This window comes from Anser anser, assembly GCF_964211835.1.
Source record: "Anser anser genome assembly, chromosome: 22".
Lineage (NCBI taxonomy): Eukaryota > Metazoa > Chordata > Aves > Anseriformes > Anatidae > Anser > Anser anser.
In genome coordinates, this window is record NC_139743.1 from 4,414,062 (window position 1) to 4,437,506 (window position 23,445).

General features: G+C 52.8%; 1 protein-coding gene and 1 long non-coding RNA gene across 2 annotated transcripts in view; both read left to right on the forward strand.

Annotated features, from left to right (window-relative positions):
• ALG9 (ALG9 alpha-1,2-mannosyltransferase) overlaps window positions 1-5,499 on the forward strand; it is a 30,151-nt gene extending 24,652 nt beyond the window's left edge. Inside the window, exon 15 of the mRNA XM_083808578.1 lies at window positions 5,251-5,499. Within this exon, the coding sequence (XP_083664704.1) occupies window positions 5,251-5,374 (124 nt within the window). The 3' untranslated portion in view covers window positions 5,375-5,499. The remainder of the gene's footprint in view (window positions 1-5,250) is intronic.
• Window positions 5,500-15,111: 9,612 nt separating this feature from the next.
• Window positions 15,112-23,445, forward strand: part of LOC310885361 — a 51,627-nt gene continuing 43,293 nt past the window's right edge. The window contains exon 1 of the long non-coding RNA XR_014574741.1: window positions 15,112-15,703. This is a non-coding gene — a long non-coding RNA (uncharacterized lncRNA). The remainder of the gene's footprint in view (window positions 15,704-23,445) is intronic.

Here is a 23,445-nt window from a genome sequence, read left to right on the forward strand (position 1 = left end):
CGCTGAGTGCGTCACAGCGCTTCTAAAATAAGGCAGCGTTGTTTGCTTTGTTTTTCTTTCCCTGAATGGGATTGAATTGGAACTTGCATAAAATAACGGGGCTCAGGCAGTTCCCACAGGGGGAAATGGAACAAGTCGTGCCGTAGGTTGGCAGCTGGCAGATGAGCTAGTGACAACGACAGATCTGCCTAGCGGTTGGGTGAGATGCAGGGGCCTGCCTCACCCTGCGGAGCCAGGCGTTAGCTGCTGTGCTTTTGGTGAGGTTGGAAACCTTCCTCGGTACGGCAAGTGCTCCTGGTACATCTTTGTCTGGGGCCGCAGCTGTTCCTCAGCCCTTCCTCTGCTTGCTGCTGTCCTTAGCTCGGTCTGCGGAGCACCAGGCACTGCAGAGCTCAGAGGGAAGAGGCTGAGAGTTGCCACTGCTCTTCTCCATCCAACTGGAGGGCTCTCTGAGGGCATCAGTGATACCCTGAGGCTGTGTCAGGGCTGCAACAAGTACTTCTAGAATCCAGAAAGTTGCTAGTAAGCCTGGTGGCAGGGAAGGTATGGAAATCCCAGCCAAACCCCTTTGGTGTTCTTGTTGGGGTAGCGCGCCGAAGCAGTGCTGCCTTGCAGACTTGAGGAATCGATCGGTCTGGGTAGCTTGGCCGAAGGAGAGCAGCAGTAACGCGGTCGTAACCACGGGTTAGGTGCTGGAAACTGGTGAGCTGAAAGGATCCCCGGGCTGGTGGGGCTGTGGGGAGAGCTCTTCGCAGGGCCTGCCGCACAGCTCTGGGGGCAGAGCGAGTGAAGATGGCTCAGGAGCTGCCTGTGAGGATCCCGGCTGCGTTTCTGAGCATGTGCCTTCCCCCTGCCTCCTCCCGCGCCAGCTCAGCGGAATGACGCATGTCTTAAATCCGGCACCTGCTTCCACACAATGATTTGGAAGTGCCCCCTGCTACCTATGAAGTAAGTGTAAAAGCACTATGAAAGCACAGCTTTTTTTAATAAAAGGGAGGAGAGAAGAGACGTGTCGCTTCGAACCAAGCTGGGAGGGGAGCAGCGAGAGTAGATTTCAGGTCTGCAGCTCAGCGGCTGCGGAGCAAGGAGCGTTTAAACAAAACAAACAAAAAAAACCAACCCCAAACCCTATAGCCCTTGTTCTTTGAAAATAAATGACCCCAGCAGCTCAATTCACTCCTGCTGAACTAGAGGCTTCTGGGACTCGCTGCGAGTCTCACATTGACGTCAGCAAGTGCAAATGTAAATCTCAGCTGGCTCTGATAAATGGTGCTGCTAATTGAATTAGAGAGCACTCCAAGCCACCAGCTAATTATGCTCCTCAGGAAGCTGCTTTGTCCAGGTCCATTTAATTCTATATTGGCTGAGCACTCCAAATCTGGCATAGAAAAGGGGAAATATATTACAGCTCCCTGCTGAGGAGCACATATTTTCCAGCTCTTTAGGCTGAGCCGTCTGCTTGCTCCAAACGCTTGTGTTCTCACCCTTGGGTTTTCCATCATAAAAAAAAAAAAAAAGTAAATTCTCAGTGCAAGATTAATGATTCAGTCACCTTGTGCTAGAATATCGTTACCCTGGTTTGATAGGAGACTGTCTCATTCCCGTTAATGGTGCTTTCCCCCTTGTTACATGAAATGGCTTCCCTGCTTTTGTTTTCTAAGCAGCTAGGTCGCTTGTTAGGTGCACAGTTGGTACAAAATTTACCACCTAGAGGAAGTACAAATGTTAATGGGTTCTCGGAGAGCTTTGATCATGAACTTCCTGCGTATGCCCATAGCCAGAAGGCACTAGGACATGCCTTTGTGGCACAGGTTCAACTTTCTCCTGCCTATTACTTCTGCCATTCCCTTCTCTTCTTCCTTGTCAAGTTTATTCCTAAATTATTTGGGGTGAGAAGTTCAGGGTATGAGGTGTTCTTCCTCTGCAGTTAGGAAGAAGCCCCAGCGCCATTACATGTTTCGAACTGCTTCCATTCCTCATCAGCCTCTTTGGGAGGGGTGACACGATCATCTTCACTCAGTCCTTGCGTCCTTTCCAGACGAGCATCCCCTGGTGTCAGAGCAGAGCTGTTGAGGTAGGTTCGCCTGAAGTCCAGCAGGCAGCTCACAGAAACCTGCTCAGCACTAAATACCTCCGTGGTTCCAGTTCGGCTGGGCCCACTGCGTGCTGTGCACCTCTGTCCTACCTGGAGAGTGCTCTGGGTGATGCAGCAGTTGTTTCCCTAGAAACAAACAACCAAAAAAACCCAATCCTGCCATGTTTCAGCCAGAAGTGGGGGGAATTTGCCTGCTGCCTGGCTCTGAGCTGGAGCCTGCCCTGGGAGAGCCTTGCAGCACTGTTCTGGGAGTGAGCGCACCTTGGAGCCATCACGGAGTTCATCTTGCTACCACCGTGTTGCTGTGAGCTCGGTGCTGATTAAGGCTCCAGGCTCACGGTCTCTGGGGGACAAATTTAGAAGCAAATGCAAACGGAATATTATATATATTCACCGGCATCTGTCATCCCGGCCCCTTCCATGTGCCATCTGCTGGCTAAGGTTGCTGAGCCTGATGAAGGGAGGTGACAGGAGGTAAAGGTTCCCTGCCTGACTTGAAAGTTGTCTCATGGCTTCGTGAGTGCTGGTGCCTCCGCTGCTCGGGACTCTCTCGCTGGAAGCAAGGCTGCCAGGGCTCGGCAACTCTGTAGGTCCCAGCAGCGGAGAGCCCGGCCTCGTGCTTGTGTCCCCAGTCTCTTTTTGGTGACGAAGTTGCTGCTTAACAAACACCAAGGCTGAGCTTAGCACTGTGGGGCAGGTATGGTGGGGCTACCATAGAACATCCCCAGTTGGAAGGGACCCATAAGGATCATCGAGTCCAACTCCAGGCACCACAAAGGTCTACCCAAAAATTCTGACCGTGTGACTAAGCGCTTCTTAAACTCCGCCAGGCTTGGTGCAGTGACTCCTTCCCTGGGGAGCCTGTTCACAGTTACTGAATTTTAGCCCAAGCACAAACTCTGAGCTCTGAGAAATCGTGCTAGTTTTTTCCCCCTTCCTTGTAAGGTAGCAGCAAGCTGATTTTCTTCCTTATTTTTCATTTTCCCTGTTTTAAACAGCATCCCAAGCATCACGCACCTGGTTGCCTCTTTTTCTTTGCTAAGGGAGTTGAAGCGAAACCCCACCATTAACAGAGAGCAGCAGTGGAGGGTTGTCAGGCTCAGAGGAGGAGATGCCAGAACAAGTCCAGCAATGATGGTTGTTAGCCACAAGAGCTGGAGCAAGAAATGCAAGCACTCATTTTCAAAGGGACGCCTTTGCTTTTAGCGACTGGAGGGAGGGCTGACCTCCAATTTCCAGGCACGAGGAAATGACAGCTGCAAAAAATGTTCCTTGTTCAGAATGCACTAAAATTACCGTCTTCTGCCTAGTTATTTGCCACTGAGAGATTGTTTTGAACATGTTCTCAGTTCTAGCACCTCAGGAATTCGGAGAGCTCCCATTTCTAGTAATTCTTTTATTTTGGAACTTTGCTGGGTGCATTCCAATGTGAAGAACAAAAAGCTCGGTGACGGTATTTAGACCCTTCACAAAGCGAAGCGATCACCGTTCCTATATCCTAAAGTACCAGCTGACGGTTTGGCAAAAACCAGGCTTCCAGAGGATTCTGGATGGTGAAAGGAGGCAGACTCTTACAGGGAGAGGTGGGACTTGGGAATTTTGGGAATTCAGAGTTCCTGGGCCTCTCTGCAGGTAGACAGTACTTTCTGCCTCCGTTTCCCCTCTCCAGCATGGGACAGACACTGCTCCCTCTGTCGCGTTGTCTAGAGAAGGAACACTTCAACGGAATAATGCCTGGTGCTTGTATGGCACCTCATGTAACAGGACCCTGGTACTAGGTGGTGCTGTGCCAGTGCAAAGAGATAGTGCCAGGCTTCTGGATGGTTTTTTAACAGGAGATCAGGAGCTGCTTGTTCTCAGATGCGTTACAGTAAGGATGTCCTAGGACCCTGGGAGCCTCCTGGGAGATGTAGTTCACAGGGGCAGTTCCTGCCATTGTTTTTTAGACTGCATTTTTGACAGAAATCCAGTGCTGCCTCACAATAAGCAGAAAAAAACACAATTCATCTTTCTTCTGAAAGATTGACTCTAATTGTGAGTCCAGAGCCTTGGCTGTGTGACCAGCAAAGCTGTGAGAATTACAGTGACCAGTGAGCCTGGGTCTGCATCCCATCCCTGACCGCTTGGCGGGCTGCAGATCAGATCTGAGTGCTGCTGCTGCTGCTTTTGCAAGCTTTATGTAGATGGAGTTAGACGTGGCCTATCGAGCCTTAGCAGACATACCAACAAGTTGACCTCAAGGAGATAAGGAGATAAGCTTGAATGCCGAGGATGGCAGACTCTGTCCAGCCATGATTTCAATACGTTGCTCAAAAGTTTAAATCTTGCAGGGTTTGGTGTTGCTGATGGAGGAAATCGGATTGCTTTTCCACTTCGCGTTTAAGCCTGGCTTTTACTAGTGCTTTGCTCAGTAGAAGAATGCGTGCATTTAAAATGTACTCACCTAGCACAGCTCCAGCAATTACCAATCAAACAAAAGGTCCTAATTTGATACAGCCATTAAGCCCTCCTGCTTGAGTACTCCATTGGCCCCGTTGTTGCAAAGTGCTGCGAAATGCCAGCTCCCAGCACAAGCAGGGCACGGAGCGAACGCTGGCAGCAAAATGCCTCTTAGGCTTTAAGGCAGTCCATCCCCGTTCATTCAATATCCTCAGCAGAAGGTCAGCACGAGAGCAAAACTCCAGAGTCCCAGTACCCGTCAGTGGCTGTCTGCCCTTCAGGCTGGAGCGGAGGAGTAGGTGACCAGCAGGATTGGGTAGAAAAGAGATGGCAGGAGGTAAATGCAGCTTTGTGACGTGCCCTGAGGAATGGGAGCCTGCCTATCTGTAGGATACCAAAGGCCCACGGGGCCGCGCTGTCTGCTCTTTGATAATTACAACACCTTCCCGACCTCCCTCCTCCTTGATCCCACTGGAGTGGATAGTGGGCAGGCTGAAGAACGGAGGTGATTCCCGCTGGTGATTCTGTCACAAACCAGCTTTGGTCCCACCACCGAGAAGAAAACGGGGCTGGGCTCTGTATGCTTGTGCCCTTGACATCCCTTGTATCACGGAGTCACCAAGCCAGATCTTCTGCAAAGCCTCTTTTGTATCGGTTTGAACGTGTTGGCTGATGAGCACTCTAAGGATGATTTCCTTTTTCCTTTCTGGTTTCAGGTCCTCAAAGCTGCTGCGCGCATTCTACATTCCTCTCCTCTCAGAACGGTACACACGGTATGCAAACTACACGATCCTGAAATCCCGGAGGTCGAAGCAAACGAGGAAGAAAATGGGAGGCTAGGAGCACACCTGGGTAACAAAACCAAAAGCATGTGCTGACACTCTTGGACAGCTACCTAAGCATTCTTCAGTTCCTTTTCTGAAAGATTGCGCTTGTAAGATTCACTAATAAAGATTTCCCACGAAGTGATTTTGCTCTGCAAGCTTCCAGCTGTAAGGAGGGTACATCATCTGCTTTCAGTTCTCAGTGTCAGGTCTCTGCTCTGCCTACACAGAACGGTTTAGAACCAGTCTGAAAATCCAGCAGCCACCTACGAACGTATTAGCTGTGCTGCTCCCTGTGTTATTATCTGTTACACCAGAGAAGAGAAAAATGGAAAATAAAAAGGAATGGCAGGATGAGGTTCTGCTCCGGGTTGCAGTCTGGCATTGGGAAAATCCGGTTCTGCTCCCTCTGCCTGTCTGGTCTGTGGCTGTTTAAGTGCTGCTCTGCTCGCTTTCTCCTAGGGATTTTTTTCAGACAACAGATATTATTATTATTATTTTTGGAACAAAAAGGAAGGAAGGAAGAAAACACTTGAAAGACACTTAACTGTGAAATGCACTGAAACTTGAGGAATGAAGTAGTGTGTGCCGTGGAGAAACAGTCTGAAGTTGCTCTGTCCAGGGGATCTTTTCAAGAAAAAAACTTGTGTTTTTGGGGAAAAAAGCCACCACAAACTTGTGAATTGAGCTAATTGTCTGTTTTAGTGGGACTGGGATGTTTTTGTTACATTTGACAATATGAAACACAGTGTGTTTGTTTGTTATTTATCATTTTTTTAAAGATACCTCTAACATGCTTTCAGTTCTACAGTACAGCATCTTACAATTTCTGGGAACAGGCAGAGAAGAGAAGAAAGGTTGGTTTTATTTTTTGCAATCCTGTTTCCTAAAGCTACCAAGTAGTGTGTGTGTTTGTTCCATTGGTCCACTATGCTTCAGAGGACTGCTGTGTGTAATTACATCTCCATTTTAAAAACATGCAGTGTAACAAGCTGAATGGAGTTGTTTTCACCCAGATCCTTGGAACTGTGCAGGCATGGGAAAGGATGAGATGGAGCAGAGAGGAAGCTCCCTTTGCAAACGGCTACGCAAGCTCCGTTCCTCGCAGCGAGTGTGATTGCTGGGCTGCGTGTGCGGTGACAAAGAGCCGGAGCAGGTGGGTCAGGAAGCAGAGGGGTTGGTGTGCAATCAGCAGGGCGCGTGCCCCCGAGGAAGAGGAAGGCATCAGGCCGGCTGCAGGACGCGGCGCTGGGCAGCCCCGGGGCCCCTCTGCAGGCTGACATCTGAGCAGGAGGGAACGCCGGGCTGTACCCGCGGGGCTGTGATCTACCGCTGCCGCTGCGACAGGGGAGGGGGAGCTGGATGGGAAGGAAAGCAGAATTGTAAGAGAAATTTGGAAATGCAGGGAGAGGTACTCTGAATCCTCTGCGTTTCATTAGGAGAAAGGCTTTCAATGACGTTCTCTGTTGGAAACGGCTTTTACGGTGCCAAACACGGTAAGAGCAAGCTGCACTGTGTTGTCTGAGTGATTACAGCATGGAGAACGCAGCTCTCTCCCCTTGCCCCCTCACCGTATGGAGGAACAATTCGAAGCTGAGACTCTGAATTTAACCTCTGATGGCTTAGGGAACCATTTGTGACATCTGATTCCAACCTTCGAAGGCTTAGGGGACGTTTGTGACGTGTGAGTCTTGGCCCTTCTCAGAGGGAGGATTTACCTCTGCTTAGTATCGCCCCTTGTGAGAGTCAAACGTGGAGCTTCAAGGATTTCTGCCAAGCAACTGGTGTCTTGGGAGAGTTGGTCTGGGAGGCCGGAGTCACATCGCGGGTCAGCATCATGGTGTCTGCGTTCACAGGATTCCCTCACCTCCCTCCAGCCGCCTCTACCCCTCATAACAGTTTACGTGTGTGGAACAGGGCCCCTCCAGTGGTGAATCAAAACCAAAACCTTTGCCCTGTTTGTTGCCTCTCCCCTTGCTCATCTCTGACCTTAAATCCAATAAAGAAACAAATGTGGTTAAAAAGCAGTTGCACCTCTCTCTGGTGGCTTTGTGTGGCTGTTCCGTGTTGCTGTAGCCCAGGAGCTCGTGTTTAACGTGAAAACACTGAGCCAGAGGTGAGATTTCTGGTGGGAAATACTGAGGCTCCCCGCATCTGAGGGGGGCAGAGTGCAAGAATTGCCTCCCAGGCTGCTGTAGCTGGATTAAATTGCTTGCTTTCTGAATGCAGATGTGGATGCAAAGCACTTTGTGCCAAAAGGTGGAGCTGCAGCCCCCTCCCACCCCTCAAAATAAATTTTAAAGGTGTTTTATACTTTGCTTTCCTGGTTTTGTTAGCAAGCTAGTGGGGAGGGGCTTCAATTTTTAATTTGTCTTTGACCCCCATTAAAGCAGATTTATGATCTCACTGTGAGGAGGCAGGTTTGGGACAGCTGATTTATGATCTCTATTAAAAGAATGAAATCTTGTGGTTTGCAGTCTCGTGGGTAAAGGGTCAAACCACGCGTTGCTGGCCTGCCCTGGCTGGATTCCCTGCCTCCAGCTGCCTCGGGCAGGGAGGGGAGCTGCGGCCGGACCTGCTGGGTGGCACATCCGCGTTGTGCAGGCAATCCTGGTTTGGTTTTTCCCACCTTTGTCTCTTTCTGTGTTTGGACAAAGGGCTTTGTGTGGTGGCAAAGTAAAGTCGAGGTGGATTTCTGCAGTTCTGCCGGTGTCTGACACCCACAGGAGCTCTTTTCCTGGTGGCACCACAGACGGGCACAGCCTTGGGGGCGAGACCGTGGCCGGATCGGGTGCCGTGCGCGGGGCTGAGAGGTGAGGCAAGGCGCTCGCACTGAGTCAGAGGATGTGCAGGGGTTACACCGCTCCTAACCTCCTTCCTGGCAGCGTTTCTCCCGTTTTGAACAGGCTGAGAGCAGAGCAGGTTGGACACGTGCAGCAAATTTCATCGCTTCTGAGCTCCTCCCGTCCCTGCTGCGCGGAGACTGGGCTGGGGAGTCCCGGAGGAAGGCAGCAGTGAGGCAGGCTGACACTCAGAAACAGGCCAAGGGAAGTCACGATTCACCACACAGCTATTTTTTTTTTTTCCCTGCCTGTCTCCTGCAGTAGGATTTAAGGCCCGTTTCAGTTTTTTTCTCCTGCTTTTTTACACCTGATCTGGGGGTTCGGCTGCAAACTGCTCCAAGGGCAGGCAGATGTGGAAGCTGCTCACCACCTAGGGCCCTGCCACATCAGAAGAGGGCACTCCTGCACCTGAACATGTTTCTGAGCTGGTCCAAAGCAAATTTACTGGTTTGTTGAAAGGAAAACCAAAAGGACAATACGTCTCCACAGAGGTGATGCTTAAGCTTTCCTAGGCGGAGGGGTTTTCTTCCTGCTCAAAGCTTTCTGTCTTCTTTCCATAGGAAAATGATTTGAAGTATCATGCGCTCAGAGCTGTGGAGCTGAGTGTCTGGGCGAAGAAGTAGGGGCAAAGGCTGCACGGCACTGCCAGCACGCGGGACGTTTCTGTAAGGCGGGGCTGGGGGACTTGGTTCCAAAGCAGGTTGTGTCCCCTCCGAGGGATATCGAAGGGATTGGGCCAAAATTTGGTGCCTGCAACAATGACAGTCAGCTTCAAATGCTAACTGCCCTTCTTGCCCCTTATTTCCTTGCCTTGTCTCTAGTGAACCCGAGGCTTGGACAGTTCCTTCGTTGAGGCCCAGCTGGTGAAAGTTCTTTCCTTGCTACCTGGACTAAGCTCGGAAGCAAGGACTGGTTTGGTATTTGAGCCTGCCTCACCTCCAACAGAAGGTACCGAGATGTAGGTTGTGCTTTTGTTCTGTTGCTGTACGAAGGGCCCCAGGTGGTGGTGGAAGGAGGCCCTGCTAATGGCATTCTGCGTTTCTGAGCCCCTCGCTTGCAGGCACTGCTGGGGGAAAGAGCTGTGAATTTCTGTCTCCTCCAGCATCTGTCAGAACCTGAGTATCCTCCCAGCCCTGCTGAGATTCAGCACGTCCCTGTGAATAAATGCACGTCTCTATCCGCCTGCCTGGAGAGGTACTAATGAGGCCCCATCTGTCTGCTCTGCGACCTCCAGCTGTGTCTGCTAAGTTGCTAAAAAGGTCAGGGTGGATGTGCGGGGTGGGAGAGCATCCGAACCTAGCAGGACTCGGGATCAGTGCAGTCCCCCTGCTGCCTCCCTGCCCAGTTCCTTGTCCAGAGGAACTGTGCGCGACTGGAGCGCTGCAAGCAGGGCAGCACGGAGGTGCCTCGGGTTGTGGGATCAGCGAAGAGGCAGAGGTGGAGGAAACATCCTGGTCCTCCTCCAGACATGTGTATGTGGCTGGATGTCTGAGTGGGGAGCAGGGGCCTCACTTGTCCCGTAACTCCAAGAATCCTGCTTGGAAGGTGAATTTCTGGGTAAGTGTTTAAACACGATTCACAAAACAGGCTTCAGACGACTCTTGCTGCAACAGGGCGACCTTCTCCATGCTCCGTGCGGCACAGAGAAGACTGCTCTGTCCTCCTCTGGCTTCCGATGGACCCTGGTGGCATTGCTGGAGCACTTGTCCTGCCTGGAGCAGGCAAAGAATTGTCCTCCGGGAGGTTTCTTCAGGCCTGTGTTGAAATAGGCTGGTGGGAAGGGCTGGCTGGGGAGGAACAGGGTGGGGACCCGATGGCTGCAATTCCTCTGCCTCGGAAGGAACATGCTGTCCAGGTGCTGCCCTGTGCCGTCGAGCCCAGCCCGGTTTCTCCCTCGTACAAAGAGGAGGCTGTTTTGGCCCTTCCTGTTTTTTAATCCTCCCTTCAGACTTGGCCGGGGAAGCTGCGCTTTCAACACATTCTGTCGGAGCCGGCAAGGAATAGCGGGGCCGCCGGCTGTGGGCTTTGTGCTGGGCTCCTAAGCGCCCGCCCGCACCGCCGGGTTCGGGTTGGGCCCAGTCCCTCGGTCAGGACACAGCAGTGGCAAACAGAGGCTTGGGTTTTCACCTTGACCTCGGGGCGGGTGGTTTGCACTTCTCTGGCGTTCCTTCCCCTGCCGGCAGCCTCTCAGGCAGGTACGATCCTTGCCTGCGTTTCGCAGCCCCTGGCACCGAGGGCTCCTGGGCTCTGCTCAGTGCTGCTGCACGTGAGAAACCAAAGGTGGAAGCCTCAGGTACGGCCATCGAGTCCTCGGCTTCTTACCTTGCTTCAGGGCAGGCTGGGTGGTTGCCTTTCCCTGGGAGGAGACTTTCCTGCTTGTTTTCCACGGCCCACCCTGCCCCAGAGCGCGGTGCTGCGGGCAGACCCTGGCGGTGCCCCGCTGCCTTGGACCCACGCGGCCGGGCTCGGGCCCTCCTCTGCCTCCCGGCTTCCCGGGAGCACGCTCTGGGGACGGGCAGGAGCTTTCCAGCAGCTTTATGCAACGCTGTCTGAATCACACGATAAACAAGTCCAAACCCTATTATTAGACTTTGGAAACTGCTGCCTTAGAGACAGGTTTGCTTATAAATATCCATTATTTTCTCTCCGGCTCTTCCCTAGGGAAGCTGGCAAGAAAAAGGGGATCTTTGCTTCTCCAGAGTCTGCCTGCCCCTGCTGCTGTTGTTGTTCCTTCCTACCTGAGCTCGTCCTCCCTGTCCCAGCCTCCCAGGCTCTGTCTGTGCTGAGAGGAGCTCGTACCCCAAAGTGGGATCGAAGTTGGGTTTCAGGACTGCAGCCTGGCAGCTGTGCGGCAGGGCTGGGCTTGCTGGTGGGATGCTCAGGTCGCCCTGCGAGGGCTGCAGGAGGGCTGGTGGCTGGAGCAGGATCCTTCCCTCGGCATCCTTGGGCTTGTCTCCCTAGGGTCAGTGCTTCGGCACCGAAATCTGCCGTCGGCGGAGAAGTTTCAAGCACGTGTGTGAGCGCATGGCGAATTCCTGGGCAGGTTGGAGCGCTGCCCGGCTGGGGAAGAGCCCCCCGTGGAGCGCGTGGTGTGCTTTCCAGATTTTTTACAGGCGTTTAAACCTACACGCTGCCGAGAGTAAAACCAGGCGGGGTGGGAGATGGAGGTGCTGAACGGGCAGGGAGTGAGGAAATTCTCGCTGCTGCCCCGCCGTGCCGGGAGCTTTCCTTCTCCCCTGCTCGGGGACTGCCGATCATCCCTTTGCTTCCTTGCACAAGGGATGCGAAGCAGACCCAGGGCCTTCTGGCAAAGCGGGGCTCTCTATTCCTACAGCAACCCAGAAAACTGTCCTGCCTAATTGGGATTATTTCTGGAGCACATTTTCCCTAGAGAGTTTACGCGTATTGACAGACAATCCATGTCGGTAAGGAAAAGGAAAGATTAATTGCTTCCTTTCTGTTAGGCTCCCTGTCCTCTGCCTTGCAGAATTTGCTGACGAGCGCATTCTTTCTGGCGGTCCAAAACAAGCAGCTATCCCCGTACGGGGCTGGTGCAGAAGCCAAGGCTGTCCCGGTCCTTCCCAGCAAGAGCAGGCCTGGAGGTGGGAACCACTGGGCAGGAAGAAGTACAGTCCTCGTCCACTTTTGGGGCCATTTATTGGGGTACCTTAGGCAGGGGTGTGTGTAATCTGATTTCTACATGGTGTGAGAATGGGGAGAACATGGCAGAGCTGCTAACTGGAGGCCTTTTCATTTCTTTTTTCTTTTTTTTTTGACATCATAAAAACTCCCTGGGATTTTGGCCACAGCCTATATTTCATAGTACTTGGGCCGGGAGGAGTTTTCTTCTAAACACAGGCAAAGAAAAGCAGACAAGGTGCGTGCCAGCAGGTTGGGCGTTAATAGGGCTGCCTCTTACATGTCAGCGGTGGTCTGACACGCCTGCCGCATGACTGATTTATGGGAATAGCAGCGTGTGTGTGTCTGAGCTTTCGGTGTGGGAGCGGCTGTGATGTCTGTGAGAGTCGGATGGCACTAGAGCTGCGTCGCGACCCCCAAAAGCCGCCTTTTCACTCTGTTTCTCTGACAGTCATCACGTAGGGCGCTCCAGTTACACCAGTAAAAGGCTGCGCGTTCCAGTGTAGCTTGCTGGTGAGTTCACAGATGCATTTCTGTGGGCTTTGTACCTAGCAGTGGGCTGATGAAAATCGTTGATGTGCGTTTGCGTTTGGTCTTCGTGCCCCAAATAGCTTTGGGCAGTTCTCCATCAGCTGGCTGAGATGTTGGTGGTGCTTGGGCAGTAACTACCGCCGTGGGAAGCTGATGCAGGCAAAAACGGAGTGGTTGAACCTCTTGAACAAAGCCCTTGCAGAAGAAGGCAGACCACGGGCCAGTGTCTCCTCCAGAGGAGCTGGGTTCAGTTTCCAGCCCAGCTGGGGCACTTGCAGCTTCTGGCTGTCTGCTCTAATTCCGCATCCACCCCTGTTGGCTGGGGCAGCAAGATGTGCAAAGAACCCAGCCCTCTTTTCCCTGGTGAATCGCCTGAATGTCTGAGCTTACCCTTTAGAGGCCGCAGACAGCCTTTGGGACGCTTTTGTTCGTGAGCAGAGCCCCTGAGCAGCTCGGACGTCCAGCAGCACCTTCCAAAAACCTGTGTTACAAATGTCCTTGCAGTGTTCAGCTGTGCCTGCTGGCTTGTGAGGGCACCTCCTCTGTGCCAGATCCGCCTCCAGCAACAGGGAGGATGCGCTGACTTTTCCCAGTCAACCAGTCAATATTTGTTCTTCCACACAAGCTGTTAAAACGCCGTTGCTCTCTTGTTTTGCTGTTTGTTTCTCCTGTCTTGCTGGAATATTGCCCCAAAGTCTCCCACGTTGGCAGCCCGTTCGTGTAGCAGTGACACGTGGGCGTTCGTGGGAGGCGAAGCTGGGGGAGCTCCCAGTGGCTGCCAGGTCATGTTGTCACTTTCTGTCGTGTGCGGAGCGTGTTTCAGCCCATCTGCTTCAAGAAAGGCTGGAGTTTGGGAAGAGGAAGCCACGGGAGCATTTATTCAGTCCTAAGGTGAAGTCTTGGTTCCACTAAAATTCATGAGAAGACTCCTCGCGTCTCTCGTGAGTTTATTTGCACCCCATGTTCCCAGGATAGGGGCATCCCGGCCTCCTGGGGCCATTCTCACCTCCCCAGGCTCCTGTCTGCCTTTCTGTCTCCGTCCCTGCGCCCTATGCCTGCAGCCCTGGTGTTCCCCCGCGCCTCCAGCGAAGCACCCTGCAACAGTAGGTGGATGTACAAGAAAAAGTGAGACGGCGTCTGGTGAAAACGTGGGCTCAGCCTGTGTCAGGGGCACCCGGCAGCCCGCTCGCCTCTGGCCTTCGGTGCCAGCGGTGCTGGAATGCGAGCGGCTCGCACCCCAGGGCAGTTTGCTGAGACCGAGGGGTCAGGGCGCATCCGGACCGGGCAGCTCGGCGCGTGTACAGCAGGGGCACTGCTGGCTGCATTGCTCTGTCCTCTGCGTGTGTGCTGCGGCCGTGCTCAGGTGGGCCCTGGTGGTGACAATCCACGCTTGCGTTACTTACCTGCGGCATAAAGGCATCGAGGGTGCTCTCTAGCAAAAGCTTTTGGGGAATTCTGGTAGAAAACCTTGCCCAAAGCCCGGCCCTCACTGATTTTGTGTGTGTGCATCACTTGGATACGGCTTGCGTGTAACATAAGCTGGAGCTTTGCCACTGCAAGTCCTTGGCCTCTCTCTTTAGTTTCAATTATTTGAATTTCTTCATTATTACAATTTCCTATAATATCAAGCGTTTTTTTAAGAGAAGAATGACACCTGCTGCCCTACCTCCCAGTACACTTGCTGTTGCCTTTCTGGTTCGCTAACAAGAAGCCCGAAGATCTTCACTGTGCAAATTACTTTACCGAAGAATTTGGCTCCATTAAGAAACTTTTCTCCTCTGCTAGCAGGGGAAGGCAGCACGGTCCTTAATTGCGTTCTGCAACGTAGCCAAGTGAAATCTATCTTTATGCCCTCGGAGCTGAAGCCAAAACCGTACCCCTTGCTGGTCCCTCGCGCTTTGCAGCTCCTGACCGAGTGAGCCTGCTTCCAAGGGCTTGTCCCTCCCGGGATTTATAACCAGGGGGTGGTTGGCTCGAGGGAGAACATTTAAAGCTCTCGTGTGTCAGCCCCGCACTGGGTTGAAAGGCGATTTGCGCTGGTTCTCTTGGTTTAGAGTCGAGGTAGACAAGAATGGAAAGAGCTTTAGGGAGAGGGGAAGCCTCTGCCCTGGGCTGTTCTCCAAACCGTCTCTTGCTGGCCTGCATGTCTGTGGAGTTGGCTAGGTGCAGGTCCCTGGCTTGTGATTAAAGGCAGCGAGCGAGCTCAGGTCTAGGGCTTATAATGCGACTTTCCTCCTGTGATACTGGCTTTACGTACAAACACACACCATTGCCTCTCTTGTCTGGAGCCCCCCGGTTTCTGCCAACCACCAGGGGCTCCTTGTCCTTTGGCCAGCCTCATTATCGGCCCTCAGCTGCAGTCTCTGGCCTCAGAGCGTGAGCTCGGGATGGCTGTGCCTTAGTTTGGGGCTTCCAGTCCTGGGGTGGCCCTGCCTCAGTCCTGGGAAAGAAGGAATTCAAGGCAAAGGTGTTCACCTGCTGGCTTAGTCTCTCTTGGTGGTGGGCATTTGCTCCATTCATACCAGTTTCAGTTAGCTGGCTTCTGCTTTTTCCCTCCTTTCCACTTATAGCTATTGTGAGAGGTTTATTCAAATTCACAGCTCGATAATTGTTACCCCCACTGATGGAGTCAGCAGTACAGACCGCACGGTGTGGACAGCAGGGAGAACGAATTCTAGGAAAGGTCTGAAGAGAGTCCTGGGAACTGTGGAAGAGCACGGAGCCTGTTCAGGTACTGTTCACTCCCTTGCAGGGGAGAGAGGGGATTAAAACTCGTCCGTCCCCAAAGACAGGTTGTCGTGGATTGGTCTTGCAGTAGTGAAACTGGGAATATCTTCCCCCAGACCTGTCAGAATATTAAGGCCCCAGTTAGCCTGAATTTTCGGAACCGGAGGAGGAACATTCTCAGCAGCTGTGGGGCAAAGTGAAGCAGCCGTTGCTGGGGCAGCTGTGGAGTACACAGCTCTCCTCTTGCACAACCGCTGCTGCTTTGACTACTTTATTCCAGAGAGCTTCTATGCCGCAGCCCTGGGAGCAGTTCCACAAGTTAGAAAGCCAGCCTCCAACGCTTGCTTCCCTCCAGCTGCCCAGGCACCGTGGGGCAGACTGGTTTGGTTGCAGGGGAATGGATTCTCCAGCTCTTGCAGGTGTACAGCGTGAGGCAGAAACTCACGGACACTGCGGCAGGTTTTCCTTTAAGGCAGGCGTTTGGGTGGTTGCATTCCTTTGGCTGACGACAGTTTACAGAGAGTACGTGGAATTTTTCAGGCGATTTTCGGTTGACGTGTGATTAATGAGCAGTTGTGAGCACATAGAAATAATAGCGGACTCAGGTATGTATAGATGCTGTAATTAAAAACTCTTAGAGTATCTATTCATTTTAAATTACAAATGGCAAAGGTTGCTATGTCATTCTCTAGGACTTGGCTGATATTCCCGGGGGGGAACAGCTCCGCTGTTTAGCATCTAGGGGATAAACCCACCCAGCCCGCCATTGTCTCAGCGTCTGTCCTACACAGCTCAGCGCCCAGAGCCCTGCCAGCGTGCTAGGAATAGCCTAAATTTCACGAGGGCTTCTTTCTGTAGGCACTTGAGGCGTCTTCCCCAACAGAAAGGCAGCACGACCCCATAACAGGGCAGTGTGGGCATCAAAGGTTGTCTTAGAGCCTCTTTGCTCGTGGCATCCAGGGCATACTCGTGGAATTAGGTGCTTCGCACTCTAAGTAGTGTGTCAGAGCTAGTCCTAAATTAAACGGGGTGTCTTCAAAAGTAAAACGAGCCAGGAAAGGTGGAGTGATGGGAAGAAGAGATCAGATCTGGTTAGTAAGTGCAGGCTGTCCAATGTGGGGGGTGTTTTATCCGGGCTCTGTGAATTCAGGTTGCTTGTTCTTTTACCTCCAGGTGGAGAGAAGAGCTCAGGGAACTTGTAACCCTGCTAAATTGCTCATTTCGCGTGCCAGGAAGGATGGGGTTTGCAATTAAACCCGTGTCTTTGAATCTCGAGATCTTGTTCCAAATCCTTTTGCTGACAGAAGTGGGAGAGCCATGTCAAATGGAGGAAACGCTCCCTTTGCAAGGAAGGACGAAGTAGAATTCCTTCATGTTTGCAAAGCTCTTTGCACTGTCGGCTAGAGAGCAGAGGTTCAGTTTCTACCACCAGCTCCTTTTCAGAGCTGGTTTCCAGCACGCTGCCTGGAGGGGAGGCATCTGGTACTTCAACATCAGCAGAAAAACGCAGCTCAGATGGGGCCAAATTAGAGTAAATGGAGCAGGGCTTTGTGAGCTGTGCCTCCGAATGCCGGCGCGTACCTACTGAGAGCTGCTGGCATCTCCTGCCTCTGGGAGCCCGGCCAGCAGCGCACTCTGTACGAGACGGAGCACCGGAGACGTGCAGAGGAGCAGCTTTCAGCCAGGTGCTTCCTTCAGCAGTCGGGCTCTCCCAGACACTTAAAAACTTGTTACCGATAAAAGCAGCAGGTAATTGCCTAATCCAGAGGGGAGAACGGGTCAGGAAAGCAGCGTGAGGAGAGGCTGACGCTGTCTGGAGGAGGGAAGCTGAGCCACGAAAGGCCGCAGCCTTCAGCAAAGGTAGTGGCAAAGCTGAGAAATCGAGTGCGGTCTCCTGAGCCCCAGCCCGGAGCTTTCTTGGACGAGGCCATGGTGAATCCTGCCTTGCAGACGAGTGGCAGCAAGGGGGCTGAGAGCTTGCCCGGGAGAAGGCAGGCTGTGTCTGTACGGGGGTGCTGCAATGAGGGAAGCAGCCCCACAAAGGACTGGGTGCCAGCAATGAGAGGAGTACGCCAGGGGTCAGTACTGGGGCCAGTCTTATTTAACGTTCTCATTACCAATGTCTCTGTCGGTGGTGTTTTACTGCAGCAGTAACTGTTACCGAACAGCAGCCTCTCGGGCAGGAGAGTTACCGGGGGTAAGGGCAGAGCACGCCGTCTGCCTGCTTTAAGCGAAGACTGATGTGTTCGGTAACCGCAGTCCACAAAGTAACACAGAAAACATGCTGCTGGGCCCCATCAGATGTTCCTCTGACTTTTTTTCAGCTTTTTATAGTCAAAAATTACATTCTGAAGGATGAGGCAAGCAAGCAAGGAAGGGAGGGTGTGTGATTTGCGTGTTTTCCCCCTTCCCTCGCAAAGCAGCTCCCAAAGTTGACTTAAAGGTCGGCGTATGAGTTTATAAGGAGTGGTGAACTCATTCCTGAGGAATCTGATGGCATGAAGGACCAGGCTGAACCAGCCAAAATGCGATTTCGGTGGTGCCCTGTTAGCACTGGGCCTGCCCCAGAGCTCCCGGGAGGTTTTCTGTTTGCTCTAGTGCATCCTCCCTTAATTTGCTGGGGAGAGAAATGAAGAAGGTGCTTATTTGATGACTGCTATGGCAACACGAGGAATTCTTGTTGGGCAGATGCTCAGGTTTTGCATGCTCTTAGGGAAAACTGTTAGGGAAAGACCTAGCCTGGAAGAGGTGCCCGCAGGATTTGCATACGCCAGCAGGGTGATGTAAACCTCCTGCCAGTGCTTACCTTGACCTGCTTACACAAGTGAAAAGGACAGCAGCTCTACCTCCACCAGCAGTTCCACATGCTTTCAAGGACGCTTCCTCTGACGAGAAGTAACATCAGTGAAAGACAGCCCTGTGCAAGCAGCACTGCCTGCACAAAAAGGGCTGGAAAAGAGCAGGAAGGAGCCTCACCATGAGCTGTGCCTGAGCTCGGTCCGACGAGCGGTGGGGGGGCATGGCAGGCTGCCTGCTGTGCTCCACCTGCCGTGGGTTACACGTGTAAACGTGTAAAAAACACTAAAGCCAACGTCTTTTTATGTTCCTTCCTTTCTGGGAATAGGACAAAATGGCAAGTGCTCGTGAAACAGCTTTGCTTCCAAAGTCTGCACTTCCCTGCAGACAAAGCATGAAATCCTTGAAAACTGCAGCGAAACGGCCTGACTTGAGTGGACTGCTCCACTGCTGAGGGCTTGAGCTCTTGTTCTGCCTCTTGAGCTGCTGTGATCGCTGATTTAGATGGAAATTTGTATTAGTCACTAATGGATTTGTACCTGGAGGGTACAACAGGTACAGGTTGGTCAGTGTGAAGGGGAAACACAGCGGGGTTGTTACAGAGCTGCTGTCGGTGACTGCTCTTGGCACTGACATCATTCACTGAGAAGTGCTGCTGAAACGGGCTGTGGGATGGGAATGGACACTCCTTGCAAGCTGCATTTTTAAATGAAATTAATCATGGCTGAGAAACTGTAAGCTTCTCCGTGTCTGGGGCAGAGCAGGCAGGGAACTTGCTTTCCAGAGCTGGAGAACGTGGCTTAGAAGGCTTATCCTTTTGGGTTGCCTGCCTAGTGACTCCTACAGCTCCCTTTTGCAGGTGGGACGATGCTTTTAGACCATTGCACAGAGCAAACAGTGGTACAGCAAGCTAAAGGTGTCGCCTGTGTGCCCAGGGAAGGCTGGAGTCACAGGATAATTCCCAAGTGAGCCATTCAGCACGGGGTACTACAGCTTCCCGAAATCCCCAGCAGGTGATGTGCCCTTCAGCTAGCTGCAGCTTCTGCAGGGAGCCGAGTTCATCCTTCACGTCCCCAGCAGCAGGCCCGCAGAGCTGGATCGCTGCTAGGGCCAGCATGGCCAAGCACGTGGCTCTCCCTGCTCCGTCTGACCTTCACCTTGCTTCTCCAGTAAACGGGGGGACTGCTGGACCTGCTCCAGGGGAACCCTCAGAGATGTGTGGGTACGTCACAGCGAGGTGCTGTGCAGCACCGGGGATCTGACTCGGCTAAATTTACCCACCGGCTCACTTGCTGGGTATTTTTGGGTGACCTTGGAAATACCCTGTGTGCCTGGTGGTAAGCTCATCGCTAACAACTAATGCCTTATCTCCACGATCTGGTTAGAAAAGTCAGATTAGATTTTCAAGACCACTCAAGAGTCAGTGCTGAGTTTTTGGATGTTTTCTTTTATATAAAATAGGGAGCGTTACTTTCTGTCTTAAAAAAAAAAAAAAACACCTTCCTGAACTTTTCTAACCCTCGCAGACAGCAGACTTGGTAGTACTGTTTCCAAAATCCCCTCTGACAAGACAAATCCCTCCCAGCAAATGCTTTAGCCTCGCCTGCCGTGTGACTGAGACCTACTTCGGAAAGAGGGAGAAGGGCACAACTGACAACAAAGCGCAGCAGCTGATCCTGGCTGCAACCCCCCCGGGGTGCCTGAACTGCCTGTTGGCAGCAGGAGATCAGATGCTACTGGCGTCAGCTGCCTCTCCTCTTAAGAACTGTTTTGGCCGTTTTTCTTTCTGTTTAGATACAGCCCGAGTGGGTGTGCTGCTCCGTTAACCCCTCACCTGCTGCCTCCCCTCCTGACCGAGCTCCGTGTTCCTGGAAGGTAGAGGGGGGTGCTGTGCGCTGCTGGGGGGTGACACGCAGCAGGAGCCAGCTCCTGGGCTGCTTGCTGTTGTAGGAAGGCACTTGCATAGGATCAGCACCTGCGAGGGCAACACCCTGACGTGTTTCTCTTTTGTGAACCAAACCCTACATGCCAGCAAAAGCACCCCCACCAAGGGATGCTCTTTGCAGACTAGGACATTTGGCCATCAGGGAGAGCCCTTTACGTGCATTACAGCATCTCGTCCTGCAGCTTTGTGCCTTCCAAAGCTGACATTTGGATCCCGTCAGCCTCACACCAGTGGCTTTTGCACCGTGAAGCCCATTAGGACACGCACCTCAGGGCAGAAGTGCAGCAGCCAGAGCATGCACAGCCCCCAGACACAGTTCCCTGTCCCGCTGGGCATCGCAGTGCTCAGCTCCGTGCTCCTGGAGCACCTCTGCCTGCCAGGCTGCTGCAGGGAGCCCTGATTGCCCCCACCTGGGTGCCACCAAAGGCACTCAGATTGCCCCCACCTGGGTGCCACCAAGGGCACTCAGATTGCCACCACCTGGGTGCCACCAAAGGCACTCAGATTGCCACCACCTGGGTGTTACTGAGGGCACTCAAAGCTTCTCCGTGGTCCTTCTCAAGGCAGGCAGAGTGTGTGGGGCTTGTGGATAGCTGGAGGTAAGACTGGAGGAGTGAGGGGGGCTTGGAAGTGGGGTGGCACCACACCAGTGGCTCTGTGCAACCCCGGACTGGGGCTCTGGTGTTGTGTTCCTGCGTCCTCTCTATAACCATTTCTGTCGGGCGCTGCACAGGCTGTGGGGTCCCTGCCCTGAGTGGCTTCCAGTCTGTCCTAGTACATGATTCTTGGTCAGACACCACAGCCACTGCTCCATGCTCAGGGCAGACAGGCTGCTCTTGTTTGTGTGCATGGTTGGATTTCAGAGGTGAGGGTTGCTGCGGAAAAGTAGCAGCTAAATATGGTCCTTCTGGCGGCCAGCGGGAAGGTGTAGCTCTTCCCCTTTGCTCTGAATCTCCATGTCTGAGCTGCTCTGTGACCGCAGGAGGTCCCTTGGCTCGCCTCGGAGGTTTCCCCCATCCCCCAGTGACCCAGCTCGGAACAATGGAGGCCACACGGCACAAAGACCGCTGCAATAAAGCTGCCAGGAGCTGACGTTGCTTTCCCCTCTGAGTTTTTCCAGGCTTATTTTTAGGCAATTTACAATTAATTCTCTTGGAGGAGAAAAAAAAAAATGCTGTTGTGGTTTCTAAGAAACTGTTGATATAAAAATCAGCCCTTTTAAAGACTGGTATTCTGGGACAAATACCCCAGGGAAAGACAAAAATCTGGGTATGTCGTGCCAAGGCTCCAGGCAACGTGTTCAAAATAAAGCAAAAATGCCTGGGTAGGCCTTACACTGTATGGGTTTTAGTTATTTAAGTCAGCCCCCAGTTCTGAGGTGGGGTAACAACACATCAGTGAGCTGCTTACGAACCCCGTTTTGTGCTCGTGCTGTGTGTGTGTGTTTATCTTGATCTGATTGTGTTATCTGAGCAGGGAGCTAGCAGGGCTTCTCTGGGCTCCACGAGTGGTTTCTGGAGGGGCTGACTCTTCGTGGGCTCTTTGTAGCTGGTTGTGTGGCCTTTCCTCATGGTGACTTCAGAAAGCCTTCCCCAAAATTCCTGTTGTTGTTGTTGTGACTGCGTCTGCTGAAAAGAAGTGAATGGCAGTCAAGGAGTTTGCTTTCCAAGTCCACCATGGTGTATAAAGTATTAATTAATTGTCATTTATCAGAGTTTGGGCCCAGTTGTGCTGGGGAACTGACAAACATCTGATCTTTTTAGGCCTGCAGCACTGAACCAGAGCTCTGGCCTCTCTTCAAACATGTGATTACTTTAAATAAACATTAATAAAGCAAGGTGAAGTGCTGGGGACCACAAGAGTGTCTGTGGAGCTCGAGGTTAAGGGCCTGGTTGAAACCAGAAGGGCTAAAGGTTAGAGCTGTGTGGTTCCCGGAGGAGGTCATGGTCTTGCTTGTTTAGCTGCAACTTGGCACCCGAGTGAGTATGTGGCAACTGAGGTACTGGGGGAGAAACGGCCTTCTGGCCTCGTGATACCGTGGTTGGGTTTTGCTTGCTCTTGTTCCAGGCCTGCTGAGGAAACAGCACGTGGTTTTGGCTGTTCTGTGCACAGGCAGTGCTGTATGTGTATGGGGTGGGTTTCACAGGCGCCTGAACCCCTCAGAGCCGGCCCTAGCTCTTCCTTTGGGATAATGTGGTCACACAGGTCCGGGGAAGAGCAGGACCTCAAGGCCGTCTGGTTCGGGCCTCGGGCTGTGGGTGAGTCCTGGGAGACCAGGACTCAGAGCTGCTGTTCTGGGGATTTTGTGTTTTTTTTTTTTTCCTTTTTTTTTTTTTTCCTTTTCCCTTGACCTTGCAGCATCTTGAAGTCGGTCGTTCCCTCGGGAGGGGAAATGTGGCAGCTCGTCCTGCCCGTTTCCTCCAGGAGCTCAGCAAACCGGCTTGCAGCCGCTCCAGCCGCCTTCCTGGGGAAGAGCTTGCTTGGTGCCTCTGAAGGGTTAAAGCACTTCAGAACCTTCCTTGGCTTTCTGCGCTAAATTACCTTCAACTTTCTCCAAGTAGGATGGCCTAGACAGATGTGTCGACATGGCAACAGCTCCAAGGAAACGCTTGTCAGGAGCGGGGAGCAGCTGGCCTCCGTCACGGCGAGGTGCCGCAGGCCTGCCCCAGCCGTGCCCCCCGAGCTCGCTGTCAGCGCCCCGATCCCTGTGAATAATTCATCCGTCTCCTGACCAGCCTCTAATGCGGCTGCCGTGACGTGAGCAGCGCTAACGGGACCCAAACGCTAATTTGCTGCATTAATAATAACGTCCTCCTGCTTCTGCTCGCAGCAGATGTGACAGGGAGGGAGGTTAAAGGCAGCCTGGCTGCTCGGCGGCTCCGATCGCTGCTCCCCTCTCTGTCCCAGACGGGCTGAGACGCTGGGAGCCTGCGGGGCTGGGAGCTGCCAGGCAGGACCCGAGCCTTCGGCTCCTTTTCAGCCTGTTTGGAAGGCAGCAGACCTTGCTTGCTGGAGAAACAGTGTGGCCTAGTGGCTAGGGCACCGGGCTGGGCTTTGGGGGATGCTGCGAGCATGCCGCTCAGCTCTGGCACTGCTGCTGCGAGTGGAGGGGGTGTTCTGCTCCTATAGGTGTTTAAACAGGTAATTAATTGCCTGTGGTTATCTGCTGTTAGTGTCACCCTTGTTGGAGTGTCGTGGTGCCAGCCCAAGGGCAGCACCACTGCACAGCACCCTGCGGCTGCTGCCAGCCCCCCGGGCAGCGGGCTCGGTGGTGCCTGCACAGCCCTAGAAGGGAGCTCAGCACCCCTGGGCATGTGGCAGCTCCCCGGAGCAGCAGCGAAGTGGCCTCACCAAGTGATTAAAATGTAAGCTGTTAATTGCAAACAGAACAGCCTGTCCTGGAGCGTCCCTCTCTTCTGCGGGGTTTTGGTGCTTGGTGCGTGTGTCACAGCATGTGAACGGTAACTGTGCTTGCAAAGGAAGAGATAACAAGGTCTGAGATGCTCAAATTACCTTTTTTTTTTTTTTTTTTTTTTTTTCCGTGGGGGGGTGGTGGTCTTGAAGAATATTTACTGGATCTGCTGTGGTATTTTCCATGCAAGCAGA